An 18455-nucleotide genomic window follows, 5' to 3' on the forward strand; every position below is an offset into this window, starting at 1 on the left:
CGTAAGAGTTTATCCAGCACAGCCTTAGCAGGAACGAAGCCCACAGGGTGCTACGGACAGCGTTCCGAGAGCTGCAGGGGAGACCCGAGCAGGTGAATCGATGCTCGACGCCAGCCCAGGCTCACGTCTGGAGCAGCGAACTCGCTCCTAATGCGCCAGGCCAGCCCCGGGAGGGGAGGAAAGGGGCGAGAAGACCCGGTGAGATGTGCAGACCAGGTCAGCGGTACGGGCCGGAGAGTCTGACGTTTCCCTGTCCCCTTGCAGGAAAATAAAGGGTAAAGTCCTGCTCCTCCTCACTTCTGCTTCAGTTTTAGGCCTGCAGCTTGGGCAGCTCCGCGTGGCCAGGCTGAAGGGCGGCGCGCAGCCCTGAGCAACCCCCGAGCGGGACAGGTCTTGGCTCACTTGTTACCTGATGAATTTTTGCACTTGATGGACTTAGGAGTTGTCGGAGATTTCGTTGGGGAAGTTTCAGCTTCTGCTTCATCGCTCTGGTTGGGATCCGTGTCCGACTCTTCCCTGACGGACACCTCTGAGCCTGGGAGGAACAGGGAACCCGGTTACCATCACCGCTGGAGACGCGCACGGTGCAGCCGCATTTTAGCTCTTCCAGGTTTTCCTAAAGTCTGAATCATTCCAGCTGGGCAGCAAGTACAGGAAGGGCACAGAGTCCCGCAATTACTTTGGGGTTTTTTGGAGTGGGGTTTCTTTTTGGAGCGGGGGGTTTTGGGTGGTTTTTTTGGTTTTTTATTACAACTCAGCTTCCAGGTAGCGCACAACCCGCAGGAGGCAGGAGCTCTCCGTGCTGTACAGGGTGCAGGTATTGCCAGCTCAGAGGCTCTGCCCGGGGCTGGTGACGGCAAGCCAGACCGCGGGCAAGCTCCAGCCCCTGCACCCCCTGCGCAGCGATGGGGTGGGATGCGGTACCTCCCTCCCGGGGTGCAGGTGCTGGGGAATCACCCGGCGAAGGGCTGCGGGAGGAGCTGGGGCAGCCCGTCCCCCGCCCCTGGCTGGGCTCTCCTCCGCCCTCGCCTGCGGCTGCCCCGCCGACCGGACCGGCTTCGCCCCTCTCGGAGCCCCTGCTTGGGCACCAGGGCGCAGAAGGTGCTCACGCAACCCGCAGCGAGGGAGAGGATAACGTCGAGGTGCAAAAAGGGAGGCCGCAGCCTCTTCCCGTTTCCGTTAAAGACGGGGAAACTGCTAGCAGTGCCCGAGTCGTGCCCACAGCCCTGACGCACAGGGGCCCGGCCCCGAGGCAGCCGCCCCGCAGCCGGCGGGTCCCAGCTCGGGGTGCCGAGCGAGATCCCGGTGCAGACGGGGCAGCGCGAGCGCTGGGCTGTCCCCGTGCTGCGGTGGGGAGAGCAGCTCAGCCCGCAGCCGCAAACGCCGCGGCGAGTGCTGAAGTCAGAGGGTCCCTGGGGTCTCCGCTGCCGAACGGCTGCCGCGGGGCTCCGGCAGCGGAGCCTCGTCCTCCGCCGCCGTGCTCGAAGCTGTGCTCGGGCACGTCGGCGCGGGGGGGCAGAGGGAGCTCAATGGGGCGATGACCTGGGGCCTTTGCGGTGCTTTACTCACCTGGCTCCGGCTCTCTTCCCCCAAAGCCCTGTTGCTGAGCCTCCTGGAGGCCACACCACACGAGCCACTGCATCACCAGGAGCACCACCACCGCCACCGCCACCGCCACGACTGCGACCACGACTGCCACTGGTCTCCCCAGCGCACGGGGGGCTGCTCCATGGCTGCTCGTGGGGCAGGGGCTCCCTCCGTCCACCCCTCGCCAGCACGCAGCCAGGCCGCCCGCCCCAGCCCGGGGCTGGGCTGCTGGCAAGCCCCTGGGCGCGGTGTGCCCGGTCCCCCGCACGTGTCCCCGTACCCCCGCAGAGCACCCACCAACACCGGCCCCCTCCCTGCCGCCTGCCTGGGCTGGACCCCCGCCCGCCCGCAAACCCACAGCGACTTACTTTGCTTGCTCGGCAGCGACTCCTCTTGCTTCTCCGAGGCTGCTTCTCCTTCATCGGGGATTTTATTGGGATAGTTACTGGACACGTACAGTTTGTTTATGTCCAGGGTGGTCTTACTGAAGGGAGCCATGGAGGAGTACATGCTTGCATAGCCGTTGGAGGAGCAGCTCAGGGCAGCCAGGTCCAGCGCCTTCCCTCCTGTGATGATGGGGATGTTGAGGGAGAGCTTCCTCCGCCGGCTGGGGGACGAGGACTTGGTGATGGAGAGGGGGGGAGGCGAGGAGAACTTGCGGTTGGCTCTGGGGGACTTGGGGGGCTCGCCGTACAGCAGCTTGTTGTTCTGGCTGTTTGCAAACAGGAGCTCCAGGGACCTTGGCGGAGAGACAGGGAAAGGCTGAACTCGCACCTACTCTGCCCGAGGGGCCGTGGAGATCCCCGCCGGCAGCTCCAGCGGCGCGGGGTCTCCGGCGCATCCCCCCGGGCACAGCAGAGCCGGCGTGAGCCCCTGCCAGCCCGCTCCCACCGCTCAGCCCTCCCAGGAGCGGGGACGCCCGCAGAGCTCGGGTTCATCTGCTTCCCCGATTTGTGGGTATCGCAGCTCCTGGGGAGCAGGAGACACAGCCTGCAGCGGCACGGGGGCCAGGCAGGTCTGGGGAGCAGAGGACTGACCCGGACAGAAGAGGGGACAGGTGACCGGCACGGGCGCTGCGGCGACGCCGCGCGCAGCCTCACCGAGCGGGGATGGCACTGATCGGCTTCTTGTAGATCGTGATGAGCTTGTCAAGGACGACCAGGGCAGTGGTGAAGACGCGGTACGAATGCAGGAACGTGTTCAGAAAGTCAATGCTCAGGAACCGCAGGTCCGTCAGCCTCTCCAGGAGCCGCTCCACGCTTGCATAGCGGATCTGCAGGACCTTGCAGGAATTCATCGTTTTACTGAACCTAATGTCAACATCATCACAATACAAGCTGGCATCAGACCTGCAGAGAAACAAGATATCTGTGGTTCCAGCCTGGAACGAAACCAAGAGCTGCTTCGTGCAAGCAGCTTCCCCCCGAGATGTGCGGGGACCACGGAAAGCGGTACAGGTCCTCAGCAGCGAAGGAGTCTCGTTCGTACGGGGTGTCCCTACTACGTAAGACGCAGGCGGGAATGCTCCCAGGGGACGGCTAGGAAATTCGCACCCCAGAACGGGTGGAAACCCTGCACAGGGCTCAACAGGCAAAAAACGTGGCAGGACTGTCCCCGGGGACACCCACGAACCGAGACCCTTCCCGTGCGTGACAGCAGGCCCGCAGCAGCGCGGGCGGTCGATGTGGCGGGGACGCCCCCGCACTGCCCCGTCCCGCTGCCTGTGCCCAGCCCGCCTCGTGCCACACGCGTCCCTCCTCGGGCCAGGGCAGCCCTTGCACCCCAGCACGCACAGAGCCTGCGCCCCTCTGCGCCCTCTCCTCGGGGGTCTCGCCCCTCCACCCCTTCACTATTAGTCTTTTTGCTCTGAGCTCTCCCCTTCCCCTTTCCCACCTCCCCAAGCACAGTCCCCACAAATCTCCTCTCCCAGCTCCTGATCACCGCTGGGAACGGCACGCCCCGGCGCCTGAGCACACGGGAAAGCCGCCGGGCTCCTGGGGCTCTCGGCAGCGTTTGGCTGCCGTGGGAGCCGTGCCGCGGGGCCGGGCAGAGCCCGGCACTCTCCGCAGCGCCCGGCCGCGGCAGCACTCACTTGATCATCTGGGGGACAGTGACCTTGGAGTTCTCCTCGAAGGCGTTCATCATGAGGCCGTTGCAGCGGATGTTGTCCACGCACTGGAAGAGACACGGGTGGGAGGTGGGAGAAGGCGGCAGCGAGGGCGGCCCCGTGCCCACCAGCCCTGGCCGTGCCGTAAGAGAGCCCGAGCTCGGCCTTATCCAGACAAGACGCATCCTTGCTAGCCGCATCTACCGCGCGTGACGGGAGACCTCGGCTGGGAGCGCACAGCTGGGAAGGGCAAGAGCTTCTGCCGGGAAACAGGAGCTTCGTGATCACGCCTGCGTCCCCGTTCTGGGGAAGCATCGCCCAGAGCTGCTCCCCGGCTCGCCCGCTTCGGACCTGGCCAGGCCAAGGGCGTGCTGGCGGACAGCAAAGGCATGCGAGAGCTGCCAGAAACCCCCCCTCACCCTGTACCGCTGTCATTAAACTCCCCTCCCAGCCTGCGCTGCCGGATGCTCTCGGAGGGAGACCCAGCGAGCAGCAGAGCGACACCGGTGCCTCTGCCGCCGCGGGCTTTGCTGGGCAGGAGCGTGGGCTGGAGACCCCCGCGCGGAGCGGGACCAGGAGCTGCCACCTCCCTGCACGGGGCCGGGCCCCAGCTCCTGCCCACGGCTCTCCTCGGGGACTGACGCTCGGCAAGGGGACGCAGGCGAGGACGCAGTACACCAGAGGCGATCCCTGTTTAACCAATAACTTTTTCTCTTCCGCTTGGGAAAAAATATCTTCGGAGGCATTTGCATAAAGCAAACCAAGAGCGGGTGTAAATTGTCACCACGAGGCTGAGTCAGGGGAGAAATCCAAGCCACGTACCCGCGTGCGCAGGCAGAGCACGGACGGGACGGACGCTGCTCCCGCCCGCTGTGCCTGTGTCACCTTCCTCCCCCACCTCCTCCTCCTCGAGCTACCCAACACCAGAAAGCTTTGGGCGACGGCCGGGCTCTTGGTGCGCCCCAGCTCCAGGTCACCCTCTGCACGGAACTGCTCTCCCTGGGTGCCCAAGGCTTGGTGGTCCACCCGTGCCGTTCATACCGGCCCGATGCAGCGAGACCTCAGCCCGCGGCAGGTCCGACGGCACCGGGAAAGCACCAGGGTGCAAACCCAGGCGGGTGCAAACCCAGGCGGGTGCTGCCGCCGCAGCCACAGCCCGAGGGCGGGCAGCAGCAGAGCAGCCGCGCGGCAAAGGCCAAGCGTTAATGCCAGGTGCCCAAAGCCACTGCCGCAGCCTGCGTGGGGCAGCCGAGCAGGAATCCCGGGGGGCCCTGCGCCCCGACACCTCCTCCCTGCCGGGTCCGTCCTACCTGGCTGATGTCGCTGGTCCACGCAGCCTTCTCCTGCCTGGACGAGGCCACGAGGATAACCGTAAACGACGAGGAATCTTTTGGCTCCACCACGATTTTGAAGTCAAGATGGTCGATGTCTTGCCCCGATGCTTTTGCTTGGGAATAGAAAAACCACACACAGTGATTGTGAGAAGATTTCCCCACCCCCTCTCCCCAGCACAGGTTTTATTAAGGTTTTAGGGAGTCTGTCGCATCTTGCGGGTTGCCTGCGGCGAGGACGCGACAGGTTTGCTGGGCAAAAGCTCCGCGTTCGCAAAGTCAAGCCTGCGTGCCACGAGCGCGGCGCGGCCCTGCTGCTGGGGCCCCGGCGCCACGTGCCAGGGGAGAACCCGGCTCCTCGGCACGTGTTAGAAAACTTGTAATGAGGACAGGAGAAATGAGCCCGTGCTTTTCCACGAGTCTGCAGCCTAGCGGGCACGGCTGAGGACGTCCGGCATCTTTGCCTTTTTCTGCTTGCTAGCACCGAGCTGTGACGCTCGCTGCCTGCCTCAGGAAGGTCAGATTTGCATCAACGTGCATCTGTTTGCTTCACAGTAAATAATTTACTTAATTAAACCCAGCCAGTAGATCACGACTTCCTTGAATCTATTCAGCATCTGAACTTGCTCCAACTCCGCTGCAGTTGGTTTTACGCCACACGGACGGATGGCAGCGACGTCCAGGAGGACAGCACGCCCGTGACGGGGACGCCGGCAGCGCTGACCACGCTGCCATCGGTCCCCGGCCACGGAACGCGGCAGCTGCCTCCAGCCGCGGAAAACGTTGCCGGGACTGGCAGCAACCTCGCGCCGAGGCTCCGGCATTAAGCGCAGCCTCCGGCGGGACCCGCACCCCTGGCACCTCCCCGCCGCCCTGGTTGCGGGCTTTGCCCCCTGCAATGGGGAGACCACACCGCAAAACCCGAAACTGCCTGCGGTGCGCAGCGGGAGACGCTCCGCCGTGCTGCGGTGCTGGCAACCTCAGCGAAGAGGGTCCCGGAGGAGCTGCGACTTCGCTTTTTGAGATGCCCCCGTCTGCTCGGCACCCGCCGGGAGATGCGCAAGCCGACCCCCCCACCCCGCACCCACGGGTGGGGGCTGAGCAGGGCCCCGGGCACGCCCCGAGGGGATTCCGCCCGGCGCGGGGCTGCGGCTGGGGGGGGGGCACCTACCGTCCTCGTCGGTGCTCTCCTGCTCCTCTACCAGCGTGCAGTCGATGAGGGAGATCACGCCGTTCTGCAGGGGCGGGAGTCGGGGCTCAGCGGCAGGATCCCCCCGGGTGGCAGGGGGCTGCCCCCGGCCCCCCGCCCCGCGTCGCAGCCCACCGCCCCGGGGACAGGGACGGGGCGATGCTGCCGAGGGTTTCGGCACGGCCGCACGCAGCCCGCAGCCAGCGCAGCGTCTGCTTTCGCTGGGAAAAAAGCAGTTACTGACGGCTGGGATATCACGGTTTTCCTTGTATAATCGATCAACTAATTTGTTTATAAATCATTTAATATGAGCTTTAAATTAAATTTTCCAAAAGTCTGTCGTTGTAATTATCACCTCTTTGCCACGGACTGTAATTTTTCAAGCTGATAATTTAATGCCGGTAATGAGCAAATTCTGTAAGATTCTTGCTCAATTAACTGCAAAACTTCCACCAACAAAAGCGTGAGTCTTGGGAGCGGACCGGAGGAGACCGTGAGCGTTATGTACAAACCTAGGCTATAATTTAACTTTCTCACTGAATAGATTGTCAAGGTTTCTGCTGCAAATCAGGCTAACTTGCAATTTCTCATCTTTGCCCGTGACTCAGAGCTCCGCACATCACCGACGAGGCGTCTGGACCGCGCGAAACAGATCCGGTCCGATCTGATCCGATCGCCCGCCTGCTCCCAGCCCGGCACCCACCGGACGCTGCGGCCAGGGGAGGGCAAGGCGGTCGCCGGCCCGGCTGCCAGCCTCTGCCCCCTCCCCGTGCACGAGCCCGTGCCCCGTGCCCCGCACCCCGGGGAGCAGCGCCAGCTCCAAGCCCGGCAGCCGCCGGACCCTTTGCTGGGGGCCGCCGAGCCCCCCGCCCTCCGCACCTTGGTGAGATGCAGCTTGCCTCCGGAGCCCCTGGTGCAGATGATCAAGTGCTTGGAGAAGAGGAAGCACTGCCGCTCGCCCTCCTTCTTCAGCGAGAGGGAGCCCAGCCGCCCCCGCGTGATCTTCCCTTTCTCCGACATCGGCACTTGGATGAGGGACCCTGCGGAGGGGAGAGACCCGTCCCCGGCATCGGCATCGCGGCGGCTTCCGGGGCACAGTCCCCCGGAGCAGGGCATCGCTGCGTGCCCGGAGCGGGGCAGTGGCAAGCACGTCCCCAAGCGCCGGGACCGGGACCGGGACCGGGACCGGCCTCGTGAGCCGCCGGCTGTGCGGGTTATCGGGGCCCAGAGACGGGGCGAGCACCAGCCACGGCCCCCAACCCACCCTTGCACCCACAGCACGTGGGCGCTCCTCCGGGACCGAGCGTGCCCGGGAGGCCAGGACGCGTCCCACTGCTTCTCCGGCGGTAGGAAATCGGGAACGGCTAAAATGCACGCTCTGCTCCACGATGCAATAAAACGCGGTGCTGAGAGTGTCTGAAAGTGAGGTGCTTTGGAGCGGGGAAAATTCAGAAACGGGCGATACTGTTAAGCATCACAGCTCACCGGACCACGCTGCGGAGGGATGCGGTGCCGGGGGACGGGGGCTGCGGGGCTTTGCGTTAACCACGGAGGGGAGGGATGTCGACACAAGCACGGTACCTTGTCTTACAAAAGTCTGGCTGGTGTCCAGCAGAATTTCACACCCTTCAGTAATCATCCTCTCTATCGCCAGATTTTTTCGAATATTTTCGGTCTCACTCACTTCATCGTGCATTATCCTGAAGGAGGGAGAAGAGAAAATTGGAGCTCGGGTGAGATTTGCACTTTTCCCAGCAGATCCCTTTTAACGGCCTGGAGGGGCTGCACTAGGTAAGACCAAAACCGAAGGAATATCAAGGGAATCACAGCAGTCATCCGTATCTATACAGACCCAAGGAATATCAAGGGAATCACAGCACTCATCCGTATCTATACAGACCCAAGGAATATCAAGGGAATCACAGCACTCATCCGTATCTATACAGACCCAAGGAATATCAAGGGAATCACAGCACTCATCCGTATCTATACAGACCCGGGAGCTCAGGAGGTGACCTACACATCAGCCTGGACTGTACCTCCAGATTTGTAAATATTGAAACGTGAGTGCTTCTTACTCGGAAATCACAACATTTGTATTTAGTGACGGACAGATCCCCCCCGTCACCAGCCCCCTCCGACATCCCTGCTCCTCGAGGAGCGGGAAAAGGGATGGAAACTCTTTACGGATCGCCTCGGGACGGCGGAGCGCCGGTGGGTTTGGTGCCATCGCAATACGCTGGCACGGGACACACGGAACGCTTCGGTCCGTGGCCTGCGGAGGGGAAGGATCAGAAGCGGGGAATCGCGGCTGATCCCCGGGTGCTCGTTGCGGAGACCCCGGAGGCACTGGGCCCCGTCCCGCGGGGCAGCCCCACCAGCAGCCAGCAGCACAGCCGTGCCAGGCAGAGCAGGGCAGAGCCAGCCCTTCAGAGCCGTCCCAGCCCTCCAAAACTCGCGTTTCGTCATTAAGGAGCCCTGGGCGACGCAGCCAGAAGCGGCCGGGCTCCCGTCCCGCCGGCCCCAGGGACGGATTTGCACAGGAGGGCAGGAGACGGCACTGGAATGCCTCAGCCTTCGAAACGCAGAGGACGAGGGCGATGGGAGGGCAGGTCCCGGCTAAAAGAGCACGGGGCACCGTTGGCGCAGGGCTTTGCTCGCTGCCTGCGCCCGAGCAGCAGGCAGGGCGCGCGGGCAGCCGGCGGCACCTGGGCGAGCTCCCCGTGACGCCGCCCACGGCAGCCCCTGCACCAGCAGGCAGAGCTCCCCGTGCCGAGGGCTCACGAGGGGCTTCAGCCCTGTCGGGGACAGCCAAGGGCTCCGAGCCAACCGAGGACCGAGCTCCTCCGGCGTCCCACCCCAGCGGGACCGCACAGCCCCTCTGTCACCGCCTCCACCGGCTTCACCCTGCGGGTGCTGTACAAACACCCAGGCCAGCCCGGTCCCACCGGCACTGCACCCTCTCCAAACCCTGGGGGTCAGGGTCTGCCTGCCCCAGCCCCTCTCCCTGCCCGGCGGAAGGGCAGCCCACCGTGCTGGCAGCCCACCGTGCCGGCAGCCCAGCCGAGAGCCCCTCCGCCAGCCCGAACCGCCTGGGTGCAGAGCTGCCCCGGTCCTGCAGCCCCGGCCGCCGGGACAGGCAGGGACAGGCAGGGCCGGGCAGCGGTGGGTCTGACCTGGACAGCTCTTCCAGCTTGGACTTGGCGTAATCCAGGCTGTTCCTCTCCACGTGCTCGTGCGGGGTGTGAGCCAGCAGCTCGTGCAGCGTCAGGATGTACCTGGGGATCTGCGGCACAACAGACCGGAGCGGGGAGTCAGCCACGGCGCGGTGCCGGGAGCGGGCGGGCTGGAGGGGCACGGAGGTCTGTGGGTGCCCACCCTGCGCTGCTCCTGGCGCTGCCGTGGCCGGGGACCCCGTGCTCAGACCCCCTGATCGGGGAGGTTATGAAAGCTTCAAAGCTCCTTGTGCTAAAACTTAATGAAGAGGGGGAACGGCGTGGGGTTTTGCCCAGAACTCTGCTGTGCCCCATCCATGTCCCAGCAGCGCAGGGTAAGGGGGAAGCCGGCAGCTTCACCCAGAGAGTCCTCCCGCAGCACCGGCGAGCCCAGCGATGGCCTGAGCGGGTCCCGGGAGCAGCGTGGGACCACGCGGGGTCCAGCCCCAGGCCATCTCCGCCCGGGCTTTGCCTCCCCACCACCCGATGCCCGCTGCGGGGCTGGGGTTTGCACCGCCCAGCCCATCCCGCACCGCCGGCGCCGTGGTGGCACCCCTGGGGCCGATCCCGTCGCCAGCGGTCACCTGGAACATGGGGTAGGTCAGGAAGGTCTCCAGGGTCCTCTCCTCGCAGTCGGGCTTGGCCTCGTAGTGCTTCAGCAGCTTGTCGAAGTCCCGGTTCTGCTTGCAGTGCGCCAGGATCTGCAGGCTGTACTGGTGGTTCCTCACGAACTCCTGGTAGATGTTCAGCATGGGCAGCAGGATGTCGAACAAGTCGGCTGCGAGCAGAGGCGGTGGGGAGGTGGGTGTGCTGGGCCAGCCCACGCCGTGGGGTCCTGGCACAGCCCCCCCGGCTCACGGCCCTCCTCGCCCCCGGGTCCCACCCAGGCACCCCCCGGGGCCTCGTGCTGCTTGTGCAAGCCCCAGGTCTGCCCAGTTTGGGCTTTAAAGACACCCTGCAGAGCCAGCCGAGGATCTAATCGGACACGGCCGCGCTCTTCAGCATCAGCTCGCCGGTGCGCGGTCCAGCCCACCCCTTCCACCGCCGGCAGGAATTGGGTTTCTCCGTTTTTGCTCAGGTCCTCGCCTCCATGACCGACACGAACAAGCGACGTGCTGCGCGACGCGCTTCGCCGCTGCCGCCGGTTAGCAAAGCGCCTGATAAGTTGCACTGGGAGGAGGAGCGCAGGCTCGGCGCGACCAGCGAGCGGGAAGGAAGCGCAGCGAGGAGGCCGCACGCACTCACCCAGCACGAGCGTCGGCCAGCTGGATATCCTCGCCTTCAGGCCTTGGTAAAAGATTTGGTGCAAAAACATGATCGTTTCACTGAAAGATAAACCGAGGGGTGAAAAGACAGATGAACAAGTGGCAAATAACGAGTAATTAGACGAGACCACCAGCCCAGAGGAGGAGCGGGGAGCCCTCGGACTGGCTGGGGAGGTGGCTGTACAAAGCGGGGTGCAGAGAGGGTCCCCGGGGTGCGCAGGGAATGGCGGGCGAGGACAGGGGTGGAGAGGGAGGAACCGAGCAGCCTGAAGCTCCCCTCAGCGCCCAACCCCGAAACGCAGGGGAGCCCGGACCCCCTTCCCGCGGGGGAACGAGCCCCCCGCCCCAGCCCGGCCCTGCAGAGCGGCGCTGCCCGGGGGGCGAAAGCTCCATGGGCTGCCCCGCACCCAGCACCCGCCGGCCGGTGCTGCGCACACCCCGTCCCCGCTCGCTGCCGGCTGGGAGCTAATGAGGATTCCCCTTTGCTATCGATTCCGCTCCCCTCGGGAAACCGATGTCTCCCGCTGGCACCTGCCCCTCGCCAACAGGCAGGGATTTGTTCGACTTCCGGCAGCGGATAAATCACCCCGGCGTTCTCCTGGCCAGGCAGCTCTGCCTGCGCCCTGCCCGGCCGTGCCCACGTCCCCCAGCCCCGCCTGACCGCTCCCGCTGCCCGGCAGAGCAGGAACGGGCCGAAGCCTTTGCCGAGGAGGGCGCGACGCCGGGCAGAGCTGCGCTGAGCCGGGGCGGCCCCGCTCCCGCGGTGGGCGACGCTCGGCAGGGGTGCAGCCCTTCGAGACACCCGTCTGCCGCCCTGCCCTGACGCTGCTGCCCACCCAGGGCACCCCTGCTCTCCCCAGCCTCAGCAGGGCAGGGTGCTCCTGGCTGGAGCTCTGAGCTGGCCCCGGGTCCTCCGCTGCTCATTCTCCAAGAGACCCCACGGCGAGGGACCTCCTTCAGACGAGACGAGGCAGAGGCAGAGGAGGGTGCTCGGGAGCGCTCGCTCTGCCTGCGCTGGCCCCGGCCGAGGCGCTGGCTTCACACAAGCCCAGACGCGGGGGAAAACTGGAATTTGGGTTCTGCGGTTCGGGTCCCTCTCAGCTTCCAGAGCAGGCTGGCACCCCAGGCAGCCCGGGGAGCTCACGGCACCGAGCACCCCAACACCCGTTCCCGGGGGAGGGCAGGGGGCTGCGGACACCACCGCCTGCCCGGAGGCTGCCGGCTCGGCCGGGATGCCGCAGAGCTCTTGGAGCCCGGGACGGTGCTCACCTGTTGAGGAATATGCTGCTGACATCGTCGTGCGTGATGGGAGGCTTCTTGGAGCTGGCTGCCATCCGCAGCGGCCGCAGGAAGTTGTTGACGAGGATGTGGAGCTGCTGGACGTACTCGGCCTCTGCCTCCAGCATGCTGAAGACGACCTGGTTCCTCTTGCGCATGCTGTCGGCGTGGGGGGACCTGATGTAGTCCTGGATGATCGTCTTCCACTTCCTCCGGCACAGCCAGCCCCGCAGGAAGCTCTGGACCTGCCGAGGGAGCAGCGGCCACGTGAGGGCCCGGGCTGAGGAGCCGGGCAGGCGCCCCGTGCTCGGCACGGCGCAGGGGCCGCGGCTCCGCGCTGGGGTTTCCCTGGCTCTGTGCTGAGGTGTGCACGATGGTGCCTGTTACTGGTGCTGCTCTGAAGCCTCCCGGCTGGGAAATGAACAATAACTCGTTTAATGCACTTTCTTATTGCAGACAGCGTCCTCTTTTCCCTTTTACAGAGACGCATGGAAGACTCCTACGAGAAGCAAGGATCCCGTGTTAACTCCCGACCTCCCCGGCACAGCCACGACACCGGGCCCTTCCCTGCGAGCAGGACCCTGCGGGTACGGAGACTCCCAGCCTGCCGGGTGCTTCGCCCTGCCCGGCACCCCACAATCGCCCAGCGAACGGGGGCACCAAAGCCCCCCTGGAGCCAGCACCCCTCTGGGCATCCAAGCGCGCGGAGGTGTATTCCAACACCTAGAAAAGCTTCCAAGCCTTCCTCATGTAAATGAGCATCCGCAGCACGTCCCGGTCCGTGCCCAGAGCTCCGTCGCTCGTGCAGCCGCTGCTCGCCGCCCCGAGGTTCGACCCCACGTCCCCTGCACAGGGCAGCGGCTGCCCAGGGCCGGCGGAGGCTTTCCCGGGGGTCGGGCGAGGGCAGGACCCGCTCCCCGAGCAGTGCCGGTCCCCTCCGTGCTCGGCAGCAGAGGCCAAGGCACCTCCACGCTTGCCGGGCTCAGGGAATCGCCGGCGGGAGCGGGGTGCGTGGCAGGCAGAGTCTGCTGGCAAGTGCAGCTTGTTCTCCCCGCGAGTACCTTATTCAGGGCAGATTTCCTCGCAGGGTCTGTTGTTCCCTGCAGGGACGCTGCTGGGGCGCTGGCTCGTTCTTTGCGACAATAAAAGACATAAGCGCAGCCGCGGGAGGAGCGAGATGCAAGAGGTGCTATTTGTGCGTGAGCCGGCACGGGCAGGGCTGCCTCGCTCACCCGGGGAAAGCGGGGAGCGCCCCACGGAGCACACACCAGCGCCAGAAGGGTTTCCGGTTTTGCAAAACACATTTTCCTCCCGAGAAAACCCCGTTGGCAGAGGCACCTCCTCAGACAGCTCCCCCAGGCCACCCGCTCCCCAGCCCCGCGCGCGGCGTGCCGCCACGAGCGCCGGGACCCCGCTGAGCGCCGGGACCCCGCTGAGCGCCAGCTCCAGCCCCCGCGCCGCTCACCCACCACCGCCCACCTTCTTGATTTTCTTGATGTCGCTGTCGTCGTCGCTGGGCGCGCTGGTCTGGCCGGCCTGGATGCGCTCGTGGTCCTTGAGCAGGGCGGCGATCTGCGGGTACAGGGGGGGTGTGAGCGGCTGCGCCGCCTCGGCACCTCCTGGCACCTCCTGGCACCTCCTGGGAGCCGGGGCCAAACCCCGCTGCCGCGCAGCGCCGGGGAACGGCACGCGCCTCCAGCTTAGCTGCAGATACAGGGACGTATTGCGCTGATTCTGTCTTAACGGGAGATCGGTAGATGGGGCAGACAGAGGAAGGCTGCGGAGCCGTCAGGGCGCCGACGACTCCGCGGCATCCCCAGCACCCACCGAACACGCCGCAGAGACAGGGACCTGGGAATCCTGCCGCGTACCCAATGCAAACCCTGTTTCCTAAGAAAGCCTTCACAGGCGAGCCGTCAAAAAAGGAGTCGGAGAGAAAATGGCACAAAAATCTCAAGTCATTTGCACCCTAAAACTTGCAGACGGGGACAAACCCTCATCCAGTCACAGCCTTCCAACACAAATTGGATCGGATCTCCTCAGCTTCAAGCGTTTGAATTTTTACTGTTTCTCGCCTGCACTTTTTCTCACTCCTCTGCTCATCGCCGTGTCCCTGCGCCCCCCGCCGCAACCTGATGAAGCTACAGGAAAGGGTGGGAAAGCAGCAAACGTACCGTTCAGAGAATGGAAATCGGGGAAAATGTGGTTTGAGTTTTGGTTTTACAGAAAATAATACAAATAAGAAAACAACTTTCACAGAGTACTTTCCAAGAAGTTTTGGGGAGAAAGGAGTGAGATCCTTTTCAGCTGGAGACCCTGCTTCCCAGTGCCGCGGGGAGCCGAGAGCAGCAGTAGCTGCCATACCCGACGAGAGGAGGGGGCTGCTGGGGAGGAGGAGAGGGGCAGAGGCTGCTTCTGATGCACGCTCACCCCGGGAGGAGGAGGTGACTTCCACAAAACCCACGCCGTAACAGAGCGCCGGGTGTTTTCACACCATCAGAAGCTAAAAAATGCCGTGGGTCAACGCGGTCACCATGTCTGGACGAAGCTCGACAGCCGCCTCTCGGCGTCCGGCTCTCCCAGAGAGGCCCGACCCTCCCGGCGTTCAACGTGGGGGCGTTTCCCCAAAACCCCGCGCTGCCGGGCGCCGGCAGGGAGGGCACGGGGCTGGCGCCCGGCCGGGGCTGGGGACGAGCCCGATCCGGCCGGCCCCGCCTGTGGCACTGGTGCGACGCGGCTGCGGCTCGGGGGGCTCAGCGGGAGGCACCGGGGCCGCCCCAGCACCCCTGCTCTCCCAGCACCCCTGCTCTCCCAGCACCCCTGCTCTCCCAGCACAGCCCCCCCAGCACCGCCGGCCTCAGCGGGAGCAGGAACGCGCCGGAGAAAGCGGCCGTGGGCTCACAGGCACCGATTCGGCTCCTACGCAGCTCTATCGGTTTCACACTACTACATGGGATTCGATTTTAGAAGAGATTTTAGAGATTTTTTCCTCTCCCTGTGCTTTCCTATGGAGCCTCAAGTCACCAAACATCCCCCGCGCCCCCTCTGCATTGAAGCGTTTGAGGGCACCGAAGCCATTCCCCGCGCCAGCTCCGGGCGCATCTCGGCCGGGACCCATGGAGCGGGTTTGCCAGTGTCATGGGTTTATTTTGGTTTCTTTTTTTTAAACCGAGTAAGCAAAATTTGCACATTAAAGTAGAAGCTGATTATTTGATCTCTGCTTCAAAGCATGTGGAAGAGTGAAAAAAGAAAAACCAAACCAATGCAAGGTAAAACCAAACGTACGGGCACAAGGGGCCGGGCCGGGCTGCGGCTCTGCCAGGCGTCCCTGCTCCCCACCCTCGGCTAATTTCAGGGTCCACAACACATCTCCCACCTGCCCCGGCCGAAAGCTCATCGCGACGCTCATCGCCCCGCTGCTGCCGCTCGCCTCCCCTGCCCCTTGCGCCGGCCGCGCTCCGGCTGAGCAGAGCTTGGCCCGACTCGGCTGCTGGACCGGACCCGGGGAGCTCCCAGCCGGTGCCAGACCGGGGTCCCAGGAGAAACCCCCCCACCGACTGGGTGCCGCGGGCTGCGACCGGGACGGTTTTGGGGCTGATCCTGCTCTGTCGGAGAGCACAAATTCAGTGGTGCCGAAACCGCTCCTGGGAAAGGCTCGTGGCTCTCCAGTCCCAAGACTAAAAGCAGCCTCCGGTGCACGCTGACTCATGGTCAGGGATTGCTATTAACCCGCGCTTTTAACTCAAAAATTCAAAATTTAAGGAAAGGACCACCATAAGGACGTGCCAACCCACTCCTGCCCTCACTGCCTCTCCAGTTTCCTCCCTCGTGGCAATTCTGAGATTCTGACTGACTCGGGCTCGACGTCTCAGCCCGGCAGGCAGCAGGACCCGCTCCCGGCTGCCTGCACCACGAAGCCGCTGCCCGACCCTCCCTGCCAGACACCAGGAGGGGCCGGCGGCAGCGCCGGCTCCGGGTGCCCCGCGCTCGCCGGCCCCGCCGCCCAGCCGGCACCGACAGCCACCAGCAGCCGAAAGCCGGGCGGCGAGAGGGTACCCAGGGCCGGCCGCAGCCCTGCAGCGCGAGGGCCGGGCAGCACGGGGCGTACCCCTGCCTCCGAGCGTCCGGGTGCCTCAGAGACGCGAGCTTCCCTCGGCACCGACTGCCGAGTCATTTTTGCATTTTGTCGCTTCGTCTGCCGTCACCCGCATCGTGTCACCCTTCCTGCTACCCGACGCCGCAAACTACTGAACGGCAAACTGTCTGCGGGAGCTTCTGGGACGAGCTACGGGCAACAGGTTTTCTGGGCTGCTCCCGTTGAAGAGATGCTCCCTTCTCAGTGAAGCGTCCGTTGCGTTTACAGCACCGTGCACATTAACTCCCTGATGGACGCGGGCTGTGCAGCTTGCAGCTGGCACAGGTTCCCTCCCGAGGCCACAGACGCCTCTTCCCTGTCTCAGTTCCTCCTCTAGCTCTGCACCGCCCGGCAGACGGTTCCACCGGGCGCGCAGCACGCGGAGGGGGTCCGATCAAGGTATCTAGCGTGACAATGAGGAAGGCGACACGGCGAGCTGAGGAGTCTCCACCCCCACCCCAACACCTACTCCTGAACCCAAGGGACCGGGCTCGCCAGCCCGTTCCCCGGCGCTCGCTGCTGGAGCGAACCCTTCCCCGCCGCGGCAGCGTCCCGGGGCCGGGGACCGCGCCGAGCCCCGCACGCGCGCCACGCCGGGGCAGCGCAGCCGCGGCCGCGTGGCTCCCGCAAAAAGACTTCCAACGAAGGCGACGCCCTCGCCCCTCTCTGCAGGAGAAGGGGCCAGCCCGATGTCATTAAAGCAAGCATAAACACGGCGGCCGCGACGTCCCCCGGTCCCCGCCAGCGCGGCGACGCCGCCCGCTTGCCCGCAGCCCGCGGGTCACCCCGGGGAGCGGCAGCGCGTCCGCAGGGCGACGCCGGGCTCTTCACCTCGGCCTTCAAGCGCTCGATCTCGATCTCCCCGTCCTCGATCTGCTGGCGGAGTTGCTTGGCAACGGTCTTCTCCGTTTCCACAATCTGCAGGAGATGGAGGTACTTCTGCATCAGCGCCTCGTGCTCCGTCGCCAGGTTCCTGTAGCTGCAGGCAGACACGGCCGTGAGCACCCCTCCTCCCGCGGCCCCCCCGCCCGGCCCCCCGGGACGCCCATGCAAAATGAGGTTTCTGCACGCTGCGGTTTGCTGGGGGGGGTTCTCCTTCCCAGCTGCCTACGCGCTGCCCGTGCCCCCCCGGCTGGGGGTACCCGCAGGGGAATGAACCGGGAGCCGGCTCTCGCGGTTCGGGATGCTGCTACTCAGAAGTGACCGGTTTGGAGAGGACTCGGGTGCCCCACGAGGGTGCAAACAGAAAAGACAATGCAAATTTAAGGAAATGGTAGGAGACCAAAAAAAACCCAAAACCCATGGCCAAACCTCTCTCACCTACCACGTCCCCAAAGTCTAACGAGAAGGAGGACACTCGTGGCACAAACTCTTACGACACGTGCTCTCGTTAAGCTGCTGCAGCAGATGATATTTCTCTCATCTCCTGCATACGACACTCATCTGCCCCCCCCTTCTCACCGCCAGCCGGGCACCCTCCTTCGCCGGAAGCGCAGCAGGGCCGTGCCGGCTCCTGACCGCTCTCCCACCGCGAGCCAGTGGGCTGCGCTGGCATTCCCACGGCAGAGAAACAGGAGCTTGGAAAAACCTCCTTCTGACCATTTTCGCTATCGAAGACGAAACCCTTCCTGACGGTCTTCGAAGCCGATGGCGAACGGGGCATCCCTCCGGCACCAGGCTGGGACAGGCAGTGCCAGCCTGCCAGGGCGGCCGCCCCGCGCGGGACAGGGACGGGGACGGGGACGGGGAAGGGCAGGCGCGGGGCCAGGGGGACGTCTGAATGCAGCCTCCTGCTCTGCACGAGGGTCCCCGACACGGGGCTGGGGGCCAGAAGCGCTCTGCTCTGCCTGCCAGCAGCGCCCGGCTCAATGGCCCCCTGCCCGCAGCCCTGCCCGCAGCCCTGCCCGCAGCCGCCCTCGGGCACAGCTTCGCCTCCGACACCCCCCGTCCCTGGTCTGCGCTGGCGGAGGGCGATACCTGGCGTGAGCTATGGCTGCCACCCACTCGTCGCAGTCCTTGGCATCCTCGGTCCTCAGCTCCAGGGTCTTCTGGTTCTCGTGGTTGAAATTAACGGTAAAGTAATGCTGCGGGAGCAAGCACAGGGTGAGGTTACCGCTCGCTCACGCAGGGCCATTAGAAAAGTGCTTTATGATCCACCACGGGTTGCTTAATTTAAAAAAAACGTTTCGAAACCCCGGGAGCACGGCTGAGACGTGCCGCCCTCAGCGCTCGGGGAAAAGCTGCTCCTTGCCGGCGAGGCAGCGCAGCCGTGCCGCGGGCGAGGACGGGGCCGGGAAACGCTCCGAGGGGAAATCCTGCCGGGCAAACGCCGGGCTTCAGACGAACCC

At 64.9% G+C, this 18455-nt stretch overlaps 1 protein-coding gene across 3 annotated transcripts in view; it reads right to left on the reverse strand.

Moving 5' to 3' along the window:
• The window catches only part of RASGRF1 (Ras protein specific guanine nucleotide releasing factor 1), a 43098-nt gene that overhangs the window by 11723 nt on the left and 12920 nt on the right, over positions 1 to 18455 (reverse strand). Inside the window, exons 2-16 of one of the 3 annotated variants that reach the window (XM_075506498.1) lie at positions 18085 to 18191; positions 16939 to 17086; positions 13452 to 13544; positions 11964 to 12217; positions 10675 to 10754; positions 10014 to 10207; positions 9391 to 9500; positions 7796 to 7914; positions 7094 to 7254; positions 6197 to 6260; positions 5005 to 5141; positions 3680 to 3762; positions 2688 to 2936; positions 1956 to 2326; positions 410 to 535 (exon numbers count right to left, since the gene is read on the reverse strand). In XM_075506498.1, the coding sequence (XP_075362613.1) occupies positions 410 to 535; positions 1956 to 2326; positions 2688 to 2936; positions 3680 to 3762; positions 5005 to 5141; positions 6197 to 6260; positions 7094 to 7254; positions 7796 to 7914; positions 9391 to 9500; positions 10014 to 10207; positions 10675 to 10754; positions 11964 to 12217; positions 13452 to 13544; positions 16939 to 17086; positions 18085 to 18191 (2296 nt within the window). Of the gene's footprint in view, positions 1 to 409; positions 536 to 1955; positions 2327 to 2687; positions 2937 to 3679; positions 3763 to 5004; positions 5142 to 6196; positions 6261 to 7093; positions 7255 to 7795; positions 7915 to 9390; positions 9501 to 10013; positions 10208 to 10674; positions 10755 to 11963; positions 12218 to 13451; positions 13545 to 16938; positions 17087 to 18084; positions 18192 to 18455 lie in introns of those variants that run through there. The other 2 variants (XM_075506499.1, XM_075506500.1) reach the window with 2 other exon arrangements.

Source organism: Mycteria americana, chromosome 6 (assembly GCF_035582795.1).
Source record: "Mycteria americana isolate JAX WOST 10 ecotype Jacksonville Zoo and Gardens chromosome 6, USCA_MyAme_1.0, whole genome shotgun sequence".
NCBI lineage: Eukaryota > Metazoa > Chordata > Aves > Ciconiiformes > Ciconiidae > Mycteria > Mycteria americana.